Genomic DNA, 17,690 nt, shown 5'->3' with positions numbered 1-17,690 from the left:
TGAGCTGCACGGTAAATGGTACAAATAAAGAAAATGGATGACTTATTTTCTCTGTCATTTTCCATGACGTGTGTGTGTGTTTAGGAAGCCAAAGAACAGAATTTATAGAATGTCACTTAATAAGTATGTACATTCCACAACTTACCACGCTGTTGCTTCAATTTTTAATCAAAAAAGACTGACATGTGGAAAATTCTTCCTTTGTGATGGTAAGATATTTTTCCTGCCTCAGCATTTGCAACTACTTCGTAAGGAATAACATTTGACAATTCATCGATACAGTATGCAATCACATTCTAAAAAATGTAATGAGAACATTTCACTGGAACAATAAGACACTAATGAGAATTGACAGAAAACTCAATTTTTTTTCTAGAGATGATTTTGGTTCAGATAAGCAACAATGCACCCGGGTGGATTATGGAATAACAGGTAAAATTTAGGAAGTGTATAGATGGTGAAGCAGGTCATAAAATTTGCACAGAAAACTAGAATTCACTGAACACCTTGCATACCTTGGCAACTAAAGACGATAAATAGGACTCTTTGAGATGTTCGGTGCTTATGCTCTTCTATTAAAATGCAAGTGTCTCTTGGGATGGCGTGCCCAGGATCAATTAAAATCATAGCAGTAATTGCTAACTAGGAACTCATGCTAATGAACCAAAGAAAATGTTCTGGGGAACGTGGGTAGTTGAGTCGGTAACAAGGGAAGGAAAAGAAGTGCTATAAAGAAAATGTAGGGCATTCAGAAACAAACCACCTATGGGGCATCTGGGTGACTCGGTTAAGCCTCCGACTTCAGCTCAGGTCACGATCTTGTGGTTCGTGAGTTCGAGCCCCACGTCGGGCTCTGTGCTGACAGCTCAGAGCCTGGAGCCTGCTTTGGATTCTGTGTGTCCCTCTCTCTCTCTGCCCCTCCCCCACTCTCAGTCTCTCTCTGTCTCTCAAAAAGGAATAAACGTTAAAAAAAAGTTGAAATTAAAAATAAAAAAGAAGGCACCTATTTCGTAATTTCTTGGAGAAAACTTGGAGTATCATACTACACTAGAAATTTCTGGCATTTAATGTATGGGATGCTGTATTGGGCTCAAACTGAAAAGAGTGGCTCATAAAATACAGTGCTTGTACAACTTTTTACCTGTTTTCCAGAATGGAAAACATTCTGAAGGTCATCCTTTCCTCCTTGCATGATTATTTTTTATTTGACTAAAATCAGTTAACTTGGAGGAGAGCAAAGCTGTATGTCAATGAATTGGTTGCAATCTCATCAGGCAATCAGACGTGAGATCAACACAGCTGTTGGAACAGTAACAGCCAGAAAGATTCTAGTCACAGGCCAGTCGGGAGCACAGGAGCAAAGAGCATTCTGGTCATGTGGGGTGACACCAGCCAAGATTTATGAATATATTCCTCCAAGAGATATTTAAAATCAGTGCCATGCTTTCAAAGATTATAAAACAGCTTAACAGTAATACGGGTAGGATTTTGGCGGTTCTCAAACCCTCTCCTTCAAAAACCAAAACTGCTTTAAAAAACTAGGCCTACAAAATCTAGTCTTGTTACTCTGAAGCAACATATACCATATTGCGTATTAAGATTTTGTGTATAATATATTTATTTGCATACAGAAATATGTATTTCTATTATACATTTCATTACTTTATTTATAGAATATGTATATTAAGCACACAGCATATTCCAGAAAGATACATTAAATACGCACACAGTTCATGCTGCAGCGTGCACCCTTTTAAAAGAAGCATATTTAGAGGCGTGGTATTGTATGTACATGCTGAAAATACACTTTGCACAATTCATCCAGCTTTGGGTGCTTCCCTAATCTATTTGCAACATCAGTGCTGTGGTTGTTGAAAGGGAGATTATCAAACTGGGAGAAGGCAACTACCAATGAACTAAGAGAAAATAAAAGTAGATCGCATTTCTAAGTATATGTTGCCATCATTTTGAACTCCCATGTTCCCCAATGTCAGATCTCCAGGATCAAAAAAGCAGTGAATGGACAAAGAGAAGAAGTATGTGGGTCCTCCAGCCTCCACACTCAAATGGGAAAGCTTATCCCATGTGACTCATTATATTGGTGACTTTGTCCTAACCCTTGGGAGCTGGTATTAAATTAATGTGATCTGGTAAAGGGGTGATCATTTCTCTTTTTTTAAAGAAATGAACTGGCTTTTTGACATTCTTAATCTCCTCTTCTTATAAGACCACTCTGGAATATTTACATTATTGCTTTGAGGAGAGAAGAAATTCTTGACAGCTATCTACCTTTCCAGTGAAAATAACAGAGATGAATCATACTGTTTCTGAAAGAGACTCCTGATGTTTCTGAAAGAAAAAATGGCAGCTCCAATAGAAACTGACCACATCAACTCCAATCATTTAATGGTCAATTACCGGCAACCTCAACTGACTGGACTCTATGGCAATCGTGTTGGGACATTAAGATGTTGGAAACAATGTGCTACGTGCATGGTCTGGTGACTTTGGATGTGCAGATGTCTCCTGTGTTCCCAATCTATGAATTACACATACACCAGACTCATGGGTGACAATGTCTGATACACAATTGGTGAACATTACCTTTTACAAACAGGTGAGCAATTTGCATTGATATTCTAATAGTGATACAGGATTATTTCCCCATTTTTACAAAGCAAGCGCTGGAATTCCTTAAAACAGATGAGAGTTTCTCAGCTTTGGCACTATTGACACTCTGAACCAAATAATTCTTAGTTGTGTATGTGAGGGAAAGTCGGCCTGTGCACTGAAAGCTGTTAGCAGCATCCCTGGCCTCTATCTGCCAGATCCCAGTAGCTCTCCCCCAAGTTGTGACCACCCAAAATGTCTCCACACAATGTGAAATGTCCCCCGGGGAGCAAAACTGTTCCTGTGTGAGAGCCACTGAAATAGACAAATCCAGCCATAGCTAATGCAAACCTTTGAATACAATCTCCATATCTTTCTAATCATCTACCATTTTCAGTATTCTTCCCGTGTCTCTGATTCCAGCTGACAAAGCTTTCACGATGTGTCGGTCTATAGTCACTTCCTTTCTGTAATGCGCGATGGTTTCTCTTTCAACAAGGTTGTGGTGGCTATGGCGAAGATCAAGAATAGAAGGAAGAAAGGGAGGGTGTGATGGCAATGAAGAGTAAGAGGCAGTTTGATTCATGGTGAGTTGAACTGTTAGAGCAGACCAAAAAGACCCAAATCCAGAATCATGAATCCTTGAATCCAAAGAGTTCATCCCAACTAAAGCTGAATCTACATCATAATAGTACAAGTTAATAAGTATTCAGCCAGCCATGGTTTTGTTTACAGCCAACCAAACAGCCCATTGGCTTGATGTCCCTTCCATTCAATTGATTCACTAATTTGAAGAAATAAAAATACATACGGATTTAACACTTACATTGAAGTAACTGTGGAGTAAAGGAATCTGCATGAACTGATGCCATAGGTTTACACGCAGAAGGTTTATGGGCGGGAGTGACTGAAGTTATTCAAACAAGAAGTTATTTTTATAAAGGGTAAGTTACATCCAACTACTGTGGGCAGTTTGCCTCTTACTGACTGTCCTTTCTTTATTGTTTACCTTGTGCTTTTTTTTAATTCACAAAGTTGTTGAGATGCCATCAGTGAGGCAAGTCACACGCGCACACGCACACACACACACACACACACCAACTCTAAAGTGCTAAGGTTTAATACTGACAAATTAAACATGCTACTCACATTGATGTTACTGGTCAAGACAGCATAAGGCCCATACATTTGAAATGCAAAATATGAAATCTGAAGTGGGTTTTATAAATTTGATTTCTATTGATTGGGCCGTCTTCAGAAAATCTGATTTTAAGACTATAGCAAATACAGTAAGAAACAAAGTTGAGGGATAAAAACAGCTAAATGTGGATCAATACGATCATATGTTTATGAGGGGTACGAAATGAAAAGTCTCTACATGGACAAGATTCTACAACAAGCTACCGTTTGGCTAATAATAGTTCCTGATAGGACTTTTTATGGTCTAGAATTAAAGAAACAATGAGAAAGGACACAGGCACAGCTACCTGCATTCTTCCTCACAGTTTGCTGATCTCACTTGTCCTCTGTTAGTTATCCACTACGTTCTTGCCACAAAGATTACCTCTATAGACAGACTTTTGAAGTTAAAAAATTTTAGAGAGAATTGACAATTTGAGGAACATGGAACATGTGGTTCCAGGAAATGTTTTTTAACTATTTTTTTCCTCCTCCAGTGGGATATAGGATGGTTATAAAAAACCTCACTGGACTATAAATTGAATATAATTTGTTAGCAGGCATTGAAGAGAACATCTTATTCTCCTGGGAGTGACCCAGAAGTCATTGGTGCCACCAGAGTATGCTAATCCTACTTACGATCCCAAATGAATAAAGCAGCTTCTTCCTGCTGACAAAGGCCAGAAGTTCATGGTTTACAAGTTAGCATCTCCTAGATGGGTCAGGCAGATTCAGGTTGAAAACAGAATGCCCTCTCAGTCTTCTATTTTCTTATTTCAAAATTCATCTGGCCTCAGTAAACTCTCTCCAACTAAAGACGACCATTATTTAATTTGACAAAACCTCACTTTAAAAAATGACTTTGGTTCTCAAGCGTGTTTATGTATTAGGTAGGCTAGCCCAATAACTTAAGACACTAGTTTAGGAGAAAACCAGATTGGTGAAAACATTTCACCTACAGGATCATAAGCAAACTAACACTTTATAGGCTTTTATATCCCCACAGAATGCAAGGGACACAGTGGGCAGGGGTGAAATGCCCATGTTCATGGCTGTTTCTGGTTGTATTTAGCAAAAGTCTTGCAGATTTTGTCCTTACACAATGTAGAATGGGGATGTACAAAAACCAGTGCCATAATAAGAAAAATAATGTTATGGTCTAGTTGGGGTTTTTGTGTGTTTGCTTTCCTTTGATGGTGGGAAGAGGGAAAGGTAAAAAAAAAAAAAAAATCCAAAGCATTGATCACATCGCAATTTTCCAAATAAAACTGTAACAAAAGAATAATATATGCTTAGCACTTAACACTATGGAGACCATTTCTATATATTTTTGTTTTGATCCTCTTCCTTCACTTGTCCATTGTGTGACGTCTATTTCTTTATGTTTAAGTCTCCATGTTAGCTGTGGCATTTCATCCTCATATGGACACTCGGGAACAAAAAAAAATGGGAATAAAAAGGAGCGAGGTTATTATTCTTCTTGTGCAGAGATAAAACCGTAGATTCAGAAGCCCTTCTTCAAGAGAGTACGAGAACATGTGGATTGTTCCTTAAATCCATTAATTCCAAAATGTCTCTTTCATGGTCTCATCGCTCTGAAACTGACAGGGCTGATAAGGTGTGGGTTTCTCAAACTGGAGCATAGGCACGATAAAAGTGTCACTGTCGGGCTCCTTAATTGCACATTCCATAATAAGACTATAAAGTGCAATGGCAGAGATTTTTAAAACTGGGAGGTTTTTTTTTTTATATCCCTTTTCTTTTTCCCAAGCTCCCCTGACCACCTTCCTTCTCTACAAAGGTGTTTTACCTCGTAGCGCCGATGTTCTTATAGTGACACATGAGAAGATGTTTAAAGGTCTTCTTGAAGGTGGCATTACAAAGTGCATAGCAGGCAGGGTTGATAGTGCTGTTGATGTAACAGAGCCAATAACCAATTGTCCACACTGTGTTGGGGATGCAGGGTGCACAGAAGGTGTTGATGAGCACCATGACATTGTATGGGGCCCAAGTGATGATGAAAGCCAACAGGATAGCCAAGATCGTCCTGGTCACTTTCTTTTCCCGAGAAGGAGGAGGCTTCTTTTTGGCAGGCTGCTTCGTCATCTTCACAATCTTACGAGCGACGATGTTCTGTTTTTCGTCTCCGTTCTGACCTGCAGAACCAACTAGCTCCACAGTGGTATTAGCTGGGGTACATGAGTCACCTTTTGGGGTCTTGGTGACAATTTTGATGCACGTCTGCTTCGAGTTCTCATCTTTGGAGTGGCCCAGGGAAGTGGAGACTGTGTTCTCATCCTGGGTTATTTCATCATCTCTCATATTAGAGGCTACCGCACTGACTGAGGTGGAATCATTGGAGCTCTCCTTCTCCTCTCCCTGGACACAGTTTTCAGTCACAGCATCTCTGGGGGCTTTGCCATTCTGGATTTTGTTGTGCTCCAGGCTACCGTCACTGCCAGGTGTGGTGTTGTTGTTTGGCCTCACTATCCTTCCTTGTACCAGACTTGGAGAAACTGGGTCTTGGTTGGCCACAGGCTCCTTCTTGTCCTTCTTTATCCTGCTCTTGCTGGCTCGGGATATGTGCCAGTATAGCACAGTCATGATGATCACAGGCAAATAGAAGGCTGCAATGGCGGTACCAAAGGTGACAGCGGCGTTGGAGAAAAACTGAATGTAGCATTCCCCATCCTCTACAGTCCTCACCCCTACGATGAACTGCCAGAAGAGAATGGCCGGGGCCCACAGGATAAAGGAGAGGACCCAGGCAGCTGCAATCATCATACCTGCCATTTTCGTGGTCCGCTTGACTGGGTAGGTGAGCGGTTTGGTGACACAGAAGTACCTGTCAAAGCTGATAATGAGCAGATTCATCACCGAGGCGTTGCTGACCACGTAGTCCAGGGCTAGCCAAAGGTCACATACCACAGGTCCCAAAGGCCAGTAGCCAATCACGGTGTAGAGGGTGTACAAGTTCATGGAGAAAACACCAATGATGAGGTCAGCACAGGCCAAGCTGAACAAAAAGTAATTGTTGACGGTCTGGAGGTGGCGGTTGACTTTAATGGAGACCATGACCAGAATATTCCCAATGATAGTCACCAAACTGAGGGATCCAGCCACAAGGACAATAAACACCACTTCAAATGTCTTATAAGGACTGGTCAGAGCCAGGCCATTGTTAGAGGAGTTTGTTGAGTTATTCATTTTGTGTTCTCTCAATCAGAAGCCAAGTAGCCAAACACACATTGAAACCTGCAGGGACATAGAAAAGAATGAACAGATATGACATAAACATTGCTTTAAAATATATCAGGTTTCTTCCTTTTGAACCACGACTTTTTCTCCAAAATCCTCATTCTTCCCCTCCATGTTTATTGCACCTATCTGCCCCGATTCCCCACATAAAAAGCAAAGACATTAAATGGAGGATGCGAAAGATCCTTTCAGACTGGCAATGTATTTGATGTCTGAAAACACTTTGAAAGCATCCATACCTAGATGTGGTATCTGTCTGTCCGTCTGTCATCAATCAATTTAGCTGAGTATACTACTGATGGATTAAACTAAATAAACTAGGATCATACATAAGACCTTCCAAAGCATCAAGAGGTTTCTGGTATAGACATAAAAATTAATAAACCAATGCGAGGAAGAAAGCATAAAACTTACAGTGTGGAGTGGGTGACTTTTATAGTCTATAGCATCTTTCCATCTGGTAGCTCTAAGTAAGCCTTTTTCATAGTAATACTGATACTGATTATAACCAAAATAAGATAATAATAATAACTAATTAGCCAGTACACTTCCACTAATGAGAATTATTCTTCTCTGATCTCCATTTTGCCCTTGTAGTGAGTATCGCACAGCTAACATTTCCAATATTCTATATCCTGCAAAATAAGTCATTTATTAAATGTGTATTGATAACCACATGAATTTTCTGAATGTTTTATCTTTCAAGTCACCACCAAATTTATTGTTCTACTGTTCTTCCTGCCAAATATTTGGTACAGTCAGGCTAGGATTTATATTTGTTTGTCAGAAGAGGGAACTGCAGTCCAGAAAGAGTCAGTAATTTATATAAGGTCACATATCGAGTCAATCAGAAAAATGAGCCTAGGAACAAACCTGTTTAAGAATTTACTCATTCACTTTGTCCTCACATCCCTATCGAGCAACTTCTCTGGATTAGGCATTTGATGTATGCGGGATATTCGGTGACGATTAAGACAAGTTCCCTGCCTCTGAGAGGCATATGCTCTGGGGGTAGGGATGGGCTGCTAAAGAAGCAATTATTAAAATTGAGTATACTTTCTGTTGCCAAACCCTTCAGTGTTTAGATAAACACATAATTATCATTTTTCAGATAATATCACCAAAGTCTGGTGCCAGCCTCACACATAGGAAGTTACATTTCAGCTATAGTTACAAAGATACGCAAAAAGGTCTACTCAAGGATGCTCATTCAGAAATGCTACAGTAGAAAAACCCCTAGAAATATTAAAAACAACTCACTGACAGAGGATTGGTTAAATATATGATGGAATACCCTTACAATGGAATAGTACACAGCTGTTAAAACGGAGGTAGATATGTGTTCTGGCCTTGTTGTGGAAAGTTATACGGTTAGAAGATGATATGATCAGAGCAAGACTCAGAATGTTATAGAATATAGTTATAATTAAGCAGAAAGGCGATTACATATATGAAATGAATTTGTAGGTCTTGAGGAAACATTGAAGAGTTTAATCAAGGTAATGATGTTAATGAAATGCCACTTACCATTTTGCCTTCCGAAATTATACATGAGGTGGCAGTTACTGCTCCAAGGAAAAGGCACTTACAAAGTATCATTTATTTTTGATATCATACGCTTCAGAATACCGTTCAATGCTTCCATTATGAATATATCTTGTTATAATTACACAAAATGCAGATTTTCAGGCTGACTCCAGACCTCCCGATTCAGAATTACAAGGCATGTTAGGAAACACTTTTGAAGCCACCCCTGTGTTACCTGTTTTAAAATCTGGCCCACTATGTATCATCCCACCATTGGATACCACAACTTTTTCTGTTGGCTTGGTCCTCATCCATCACATAAACATTCCCAGTGTAAGTCTTGCGTGTTACGCTTTGGAGGAAATGCTTTCTTCAATATTATATTCCTCACTGGGTATTACGGAGAGTTTGGTTTTGTTAAAGCATAACACAACAGACATCTACTGGGGGGTCTTGAAATGTATCCCCCAATAAATAAGGGGGGAATATTGCAGTTAGTAGCCCTCAGGTTTCCACCTTTGTAGATCCCCTGTTCGTGGCTTTGACCTAGGACACTGATCGGTACACCCCATCTATGATTTTCCTCCTTCACTAGAAAAGCAGTGAATTTTGGCTTCTTAGTCTTTTTAGCTGTACCATCCAGCTCACTGCCTCAAATGTAACTGGTGCTCAAAAATGTTTATTGAATCAAAACAGGATTAACAATTAATATTATTAATTCAGCCTCTATTTACTTACCCAGTGGAATTGGCTCAATAGAATTTCTCTGTAACAGCACCCCCCCCCCTTTTTTTTTTGGTCATGATTCATACAACTGTTTATTCATGAAATTTATTTGAACAAAGTAATTTCACTAATCCAATCATAATTCCAATGATTCTTTATTAGCTAAGGTAACTGTAAGAATCCTGACTTGCTTATAAGCTCGCTTTTGTCTGTTCATTAAATTCACTGACATATTTTGAATTGAGTTATATTTATCTGTTCACAAATCGCTCATTTTAATAAATTTTGATTGAAAAATACCAAAGATTTACCTTCTGAACGTCCTATTTGATACTTTTATATTTGTTTGTCAGAAGAGGGAACTGACATTCATTTAATAAAACATAGGACTATATTTATTTTAGTTTTAAAAAGCTTTTTGGTGACTTCCTCTCAAAAATAATGTAGAAATATAACATTTATGTTCAAAAATAAACTAGTTTGATCTTTTATTTTATGGATTAAGAAAGCATAAGAGTAAGTGATTTATCCATAGTCACATGGCTCTTGCCATCATTTATGCTAATAATAATACGTGTTATTATTCTAAAATATCACAGTAACATAAAGCTGTATGATTCTATTTATTTGTTAATTTTCCTCCTTTCTCCTCTTCCCCTCTTCTTGTTTACAGTGAGCATGCATTACATCTCAACTAAAAAACAAGGGGTGTCTGGGTGGCTCAGTCAGCTAAGCATTGGACTCTTGATTTCAGCTCAGGTCATGATCTCGTGGCTCATAAGTTCGAGTCCCACATCGGGCTTTGTGCTGACAGCATGGAGCCTGCTTGGGATTCTCTGTCTCTGTCTCTGTCTCTCAAAACTAAATAAACTTTAAAAACAACAACAACAAAACCCCCCAAAATCAAAGAATCCAAAAAACTAAAAAACCAAAAAAACAACAGTCTTAGGACTCTCAAACATATGTTATCTCACCTTCTATTAACAGCTCTATAAAATATATAAACCAATCACCCCCTTGATCTGAAGACAGAAGCTGAGTCCACAGTAGGGGTTTAAGTGATCACTCTCGGTTTCAAGGTTAGTGAGCAAAAACTCTGCCACTAAAACTATCATCCTTACCTCTGAGTTAGATACTCTTTCTCAGTGTCCCTTCTGGGTAACCTCTCAGTTACCCTGTGGGTAAAGAGTTACACTTTACCCAGAGGTTGCTGGCTGAGCCAGGTTCTGTCTGGGGGGCTTGGAATTCTTACCCAGTTAGACATAGCAAATCTATATAATGGTAACATACTATATAATGATAATCATATCCCCTAAATTCTCAGAGTTCTAATATTTGCTTGTTCATAGTAATGCCATATATAAAAACAGAAAGCATTTCACTTAGAAGCAAGCACAAATGTCTGAGGGATGGCATTCTTTTCTCCCCTCATGATGCACGAGCTGGGGCGGGGGGGGGTTGTTCCTCTCCTGTTAAAGAAAATACTTCTTTTTGTCAACCCCTTGCCTCCTCTGCTGTTTACATCTCTGTAAAAGTTTTTACTTCTGGTGTGGCATCATAGGGTTTTATTAAAGCAAAGATTGTTACATCATGGATGAAATGCCATAATTGCAACAGACTAAACAATGCAGATGACCCTCAGGATTCAACATCTTAAAACGGCAAGTGCACAGTAATCTACTTGGTATTTTACCATGTTAGTTTATGACCAAGTTTTGAAAGCATTCTGGAAATTTACAAGAAAACAATTTTCTGGCCTTAGTTTCTTTACTACTTGAGTCTCTATATGTAGCAGGGAGAAATGTATCATGGTTTCATATTAACCTTGCAAAGTTGTGAGTGCTAATCTCTGCTCTGAATTATTAGCTGTGAGAGTCTGATCATGTCACTAAACACTTCCATGAAGCTTTCTTTTCTTTTTTTTTTTCAAACAGGAATATTAATAACCCTATTTTTCTTCTAGAGTTGTGGAAAACATCAAAGTGAAATCATGTCTTTGAACCATGACCTATAAATGTTAATGCAAATGCCGTTAATATTTACATTTGGTAAATGGGTATAAATTAGTCATTTTTCTTATTAGTTAACGGAAAATCGGGCGTGTGTAGACGAAATAGGGTAGGAGTGAGAACGTGTAGGATATAGTGGTAGGGGTGATACAAATGATCATTATCAAGAATACCGTTACCAAGAACATGAAATCATTAATGATAATATTGATAATAGTTCACAGGTACTGAGCCTGATTCCTCTCCACAACAACTCCTGAGGTGACTATGACTGTGATATGCTTTTTCATACATGTTGAACTAAAGATCAAAGAATTAAGTTATTTGAGGTTCAAACCCCTGAGTTCCTGACTCCAGAGTCTGCTACAAGTATTTATTGTTTGCCTGAGGAACAATCTTACTCGGCAGCCAATATGTGCCCCAAATATTTATTACTCTAACCTGCCATGACTAAGCCTTTTTCCCCAAATTCAAGCTGGGTCCTTGGTTTACACAACAGAGGATCATCTTGTCCAGGCTAAAATTGTGACTTTGGACAGGACGTGTTCACAATAAGATACAGAATAGTAAGTATGATTCCTGATTATGTAAATACATGACATTTAAGATTTAAAACATTTTCCTAAAAGCAATCATCACAAAAAACATGTCACCATGTGAATTAATATAGAACCTCTCACAGAAGTATTCATATCAGTTACACAGAAGTTCTAAACATTTACAATAATATTTTTCTGAAGTTAGAGGGAATGCTAACTAAAACGACTAAAAAAATAAATTCTTATGTGTATTTAGACACACAATGGAAATTAAATTTAAAAAATGGGATTTTCTCCATACTCTGCCCAAGCCAGGCAGCATGCCAGATATAAGATGGTCTCTTCGTAAGTGTGGCCACAGTGTAATAAGCTAATCATAAATTAATCAATACGTGAGGAACCTAAGTGTTAGAATTTTTTGCATGTTATTTTATTTAATTATCACAACAACCCTTAAAAGAATTATCATCTTTTTCAGTTGTACAGATGACAACTGATGAGACAGCCAGCAAGTACTGAGGTCACGGATGGAATTTAGGCATCTGGCTCATAGGGCCATATTCTTCCCACTATGTTACACCGTGACACCAAACTTGATTGAATAAAAAAAAGAAAGTTTTCTAGAATGAGAAAAGTCAGCAAAAAAAAAAAAAAAAAAAAAAAAAAAAAAAGGAGCGGGGGTAGTCCACGATTGATAACTGGAATCCAGAGAGAAGATATGTAATTATACAGCAAAATTTCAGAACAAGAAATCAAGAGGAATTCACATGAAGTTGACTTTATAATTGTTTATATTTATTTAACTTGTGTTTTTAAAACGTAATCTCGGTGTATGTTACTTTTTATAGATTTCTAATTTCTGCTGCCATTTGAACACATTACCAAAAATGGCAGGATGTTCTGAGGGCTCTTTGTCCGTGTCTTTCGCACTGAGCTCTGAGACACAGCCTCTCTGTTGAGCAACCACGAGGGATGAAATCATCAATCCTCACCGGGGGTGCCTGAAAGTCCTTCAACTGCTACAGCAGTTCAGGCCCCTGGCACCGTTTTAACTTGGACATGTCAGGGCTAAACACGCAATCGGTCTTGAGATAATTAAAAGTTTACTTCAACAATATGATGCCTAGATATCTAGCTTTCAGTAAAAAATATTGCTATTAGAAAAAACTTGAAAAACATAAGGATGATACCATCTAGTATCGTGGTGAAACATGAGACCCTCATTGGGAGCAAGACTGCCTAGTGAGCAGAGATTTTCCCTTCATCTCCTCTCTGCCTTAAGAGTGAGACGTGGTAATCTGACGCTGTGTTATCATCAATTAGAAAGCAAATGGAGCTCCTTTATTTGCAATTTATATATTTAAAAACACATATAACCTATTATATAATAATCTGGTGAATGAGATTCTAACTATAAAATTTCCCTGACATTGGAGACATGACCATTGGGGCATAAAGTCTATATTCTGTTTTAGATCTTCTAAACATTCAGTGCATGCCGTTAGTTTATAAGTGGCATCGGTAGAGGTATTTAATAGGCTTTGAGATTGTTCCTACATCAGTGACCAATCACTCCTGCCATGAATGATGGAGGGAAAAAGAAAGAAAGGCAAGAGAAATGGGGAGAGATTTTAAGGGATTCTGAGGAACAAAGTCCCCTTTCTTTAAAGACAGTCTCAGTTTTGATACTGATGCAGTAGATGATAAAACACAGTTTGCTCATATTGTGATGACCCCCACAAATCTTGAATGTCTCTCCATTTTACTTATGAGCAAGGAGAGTTCTAGCCTGGGGCTCAGGGGATAGGGTAGCTCTGACAGCTGAATACTGACATTCCACATTCTAGCATTTTGACAACATCAGGCAGAAATGGAGTAAATTTCCACTCTTCCCGCCCCTCCTCCCCCAATTTTTATAAGGCTTCCCTTTAGCCAAGGGACACATTAGGAGTGAGTATACAGATCAAGAGATTTTTCATGAGCTCCTGAATTTTACTATGTGAGCTGCTGTGGTGGGTTGGGGGCCACAGGAGCAACAGGGGCCCTGCTCGGAAACCAGGGCTATCTCTGTTTGTTTTTAAAAATTTATTCTAAAGCACCTTATTGAATTTCTGTCCTGAACAGACCTGCAGATGCCTTGAAGGGCTTTGGAAGGTGGAAGTGAAGGAGAGAATGACCAAACACAATCAAACACATTCTTGTCCACAAGGAGCTTATAACTTTAGGGAGACATACATTGCTGATGGGATTTCCAGCTACCTAAAAAAACTTTGGGCCAATATACTGACACGTGTCAAGATTCAGAATCCATGGAGGAAGGCTGGGCAGATGGGGTGAAACAATACATAAAGCTTCCTGGATGCCTTTCCTAGCAGATCTATTTTCTCTGTCTCTCTCTTTTTCTCCTTCCTCTCACCATTTGTTTATGTGGGACATTTACATATTTTAAATACACACACCATATAGGTATATATGTGTATATATAATATATATTATATATGTGTATATATAATATAGGTATATGTATATATAATATATAGGTATATGTATATATAGAATAAATATAATATAGGTATATATGTGTGTGTGTGTGTATATATATATATATATATATATGTATATTTACTGTGTTCTCAAGATTCTGCATTCTATTGCATTTCTCAGAAAAGTGCAATATACTCATGGTGGGTGTTCACTCCAGTGACTGAGCCCGACAACCTGTAGGTTCCAAAACATAGAATGCAACTTAGCCATCAAGTCACCTGCGCTGGGTTTTTAAGTCTATCTCAGAGGATATGTCACAAGCATTTTGGAAGCAACATGTAGAGTTTAGAAAACTTCAGCACAGAACTACAGACTTTACCAGATATGCATCATGTAAAATATCTGAAAAAAGAAAACCACACTTAAATTGCATTTATCAAGCTGCACCCTTAAGGTTTGTGCATTTTACTGTATGCAGGTTGTACTTTTTAAATTTAATTTTATTTTTTTAAATGTTTATTTTTGAGAGAGAGACAGAGCATGAACGGGGGAGGGTCAGAGAGATAGGGAGACACAGAATCCGAAGCAGGCTCCAGGCTCTGAGCTGTCAGCACAGAGCCCCACGCAGGGCTCGAACTCATGAACCGTGAGATCATGACCTGAGCCGAAGTCGGTCGCTCACCCCACTGAGCCACCCAGGCGCCCCATGCAGGTTGTACTTTTGTAAAAAGGTAAAAAATGTAACAGCAAATGGTAGAAACAGAGTGAAAGTGGCAGAAACAGCAATCTGACCCCCACACCAGTATAAATACAAGAGAATTCATGATTTTTTCCAATGTAAAAACCTTACAGAACCTCCCATCCCTTATTGCAATGTACACATTTTGCAGTTTTGGCTAACTGTCAAACGTACTATTCTTAGTGACGCTGGACAGACATGCACTCCGTGTTCGCCAAACCATCCTTTTCCTTTCTTCAGAACACATCCTAAATAACGCTTACTCTAGAAAAATGTCCCAAGAGGCAAAGAGACCTTAACGTGACTTAACCAGTATCTAGTCCTTGCCGTTGGGTCCATGGTACATTTTAGCGATTTTTTCCACACACTGACATCCTCCTGCCGAGGAGAAAAAGAGGTCTGGACCATTATAAACAAAACGCACTATGGGATAAACCATTCTTTTGACTTTTCGAAGTGAAGTTCCATCTAAGTAAGCACTGGGGCCCCCTCCCTCTTCTGTCCTAGGAATCTGACAGAACTCAGTATTGAGGATGACCATAATCTCATAAATGGTGCTGACTAAACACAGTGCTCTAGAGCAAACAGCAGCAATGCTAGAGAAAGCCCTCTGTCTAAAGGTTATTATGCGCTGACAAGGAAGAGTGAAAGGAAAATGGAAGCAATCCTCAGAGAGCTACTGGAAGTTGTATATGATTAGGCAGCTGTATTTGAGTCGATGTCTGTGTCTTTCTTATCTTCAGAAGTTGGAAATTTGTATAGTCGGCTTTTTTTCATTTTGTTCTGTTTTTTTTCCCCCTAAAGTCGGCAGGCTGCTGGTTTAATAACTCTAAATTAGTTAATTCATTGCTTTGAATTAAACATGTGAATCAAATTTGCAGAGGATTTGAGGCTTGTTATGACTCTGATAGAAAATTCTAGAATGAAAGCCCTTGTTCTAGAGAAGCTGAGCAATTCCAAACAATGCATCCCTTTAGGGATCCTTTTCAATGGTGCACGTGCCTTCTGCTGGAAGCTGAGACAGAACATAAGGCAACACGGAGCTTTGGATAGTAAGTAGGTCAAGGACAGGTTTGAAAAGAGAAGTAAAAAATCAGTTTAGGGTCAGGGAGAAGCTAAGAGAGTTGTAGGTTAATATTTTTCCTTTGAAGGGTAGACTCGAATAGTTAAGACTTAATGGGACCAGAAATTGTGAAAAGATTAAAGGGCACACATAGAAGTGAATTTCCTTCTTCTGAATTTCCATCTTATAACAGGTAAGTAGAGAAAAGGACACTTAGTTGTACTTAGGAATCTATATTTATTGTAAGCACATCTCTAACATTACATTGCTTAAGGACAAAAGGCAAAAGGAAAAAAAATATCGTTGCTCTTTTCATGAAAATATACACATGGAAAGTAAAGTTTATGTTTAGGTATAATTTTCCTCTTCAAATAAATAAATGTACCCATAAATGTAAGTTTAACAGACAGAATCATTCTTCTGGTAACAACACCTAGAATTTAAGTAGAATCCCAAGTAATGAATTCACCTCCATGAAGGGTAAATCTGTGTCCTTCAACTTTTCAATGACAGAAATGACACAGGCCTCATATACTTATGATTCATATCAGATTCAATGAAGCTATAAAAATAAAATAGTAATGAGGTATACAGAGTAATGGGCAGCAACTATTTTTATTGTTTCCAATCGAAAGACAACATGATTGTGTCCTTAGAGTCTGATTGCAGCCTATTTCTAGAACTGAGCAAAATGACCACCGTGTTATCCCACTCAAATGTGAGAAATGAGAGCACGGAGAAGATTAAAGTCTTTACTAAATGATCTAATGGCAATTGAGATGGGGACACATAAAAAGCTGCATCAACTCAGCAAAGATTTTTGTATCTAAAGCACTAATTTGGAGTTTCAAGCAAGTTGGTTGGAGAGAATCAAGGATTTTATGTGCTAAATCAGGACAGTCAACCCTTCTACCTTACCGCACCAAACCCACTTTCCTGGTGATAACCACGGGGACCACGCCATATTGAATGCCTGTCGTGTACATCATCACTGCTACCTCATCGTCCCTTCCTCTACCCTCCCCTCTTCAGACACCATCAGCTCAAGCCTATTTCCATATTTAAGGAGCTAACTCTCCCGCCCTTCAGACTCTAAACATTTAGGAAAATCTGATCTCTCACTCTGACTGCGCTAGGATTTGCCAGCCCTGTTCTTCTCCCCCAGGAGGCAGGTTCTCTGTTGACTGTGCCCAGGAGGAGACGGACGACAAAGTGACACCTCCCTTCTCGAATTACAGCCGTCTTGGCTGGTAAATATCCCCGGCACGCTTTACATGCCCCACCTTGTCATCCAAGAAAAAGCAGCTGAACTTCAGGCAGTTCACGGTATAGTGGTATTGAAATACCATGTCTGTACGTGAATAGTGCATGAGAAGGGGAGATCTCCAGATAGACAGGCTGTGCAGTGACTGTCCTGCAGGGTGGGATGTTTGTTCCCTCAAGTACAACTGTACCGTCAGCAAAGCAGTTGCGGTCTGTGTTCTCTCGGGGCAGGACTATACGCAGCAGGACCTCCGGGAGAACGTGTTAGAGTAGAATTCTGTGGTTAATTAAGC

At 39.0% G+C, this 17,690-nt stretch overlaps 1 protein-coding gene across 1 annotated transcript; it reads right to left on the bottom strand.

Moving 5' to 3' along the window:
• Positions 1-5,407: 5,407 nt before the first annotated feature.
• CHRM2 (cholinergic receptor muscarinic 2) lies at positions 5,408-10,470 on the bottom strand. The gene is made up of 2 exons (XM_042927641.1): positions 10,422-10,470; positions 5,408-7,044 (listed from the first exon to the last, which is right to left on the bottom strand). The coding sequence occupies exon 2, from the start codon at positions 6,994-6,996 to the stop codon at positions 5,596-5,598; it is 1,401 nt and encodes a 466-aa protein (XP_042783575.1). The 5' UTR covers positions 6,997-7,044; positions 10,422-10,470; the 3' UTR covers positions 5,408-5,595.
• Between the last annotated feature and the right edge of the window lie 7,220 nt (positions 10,471-17,690).

This window comes from Panthera leo, chromosome A2 (genome assembly GCF_018350215.1).
Source record: "Panthera leo isolate Ple1 chromosome A2, P.leo_Ple1_pat1.1, whole genome shotgun sequence".
Classification (NCBI taxonomy): Eukaryota; Metazoa; Chordata; class Mammalia; order Carnivora; family Felidae; genus Panthera; species Panthera leo.
This window is presented reverse-complemented; position numbering and strand designations above follow the sequence as displayed.

Bases quoted from the DNA above. Each gene is read 5' to 3' on its own strand.
- CHRM2 (XM_042927641.1), bottom strand. From the start codon at position 6,996: ATGAATAACTCAACAAACTCCTCTAACAATGGCCTGGCTCTGACCAGT.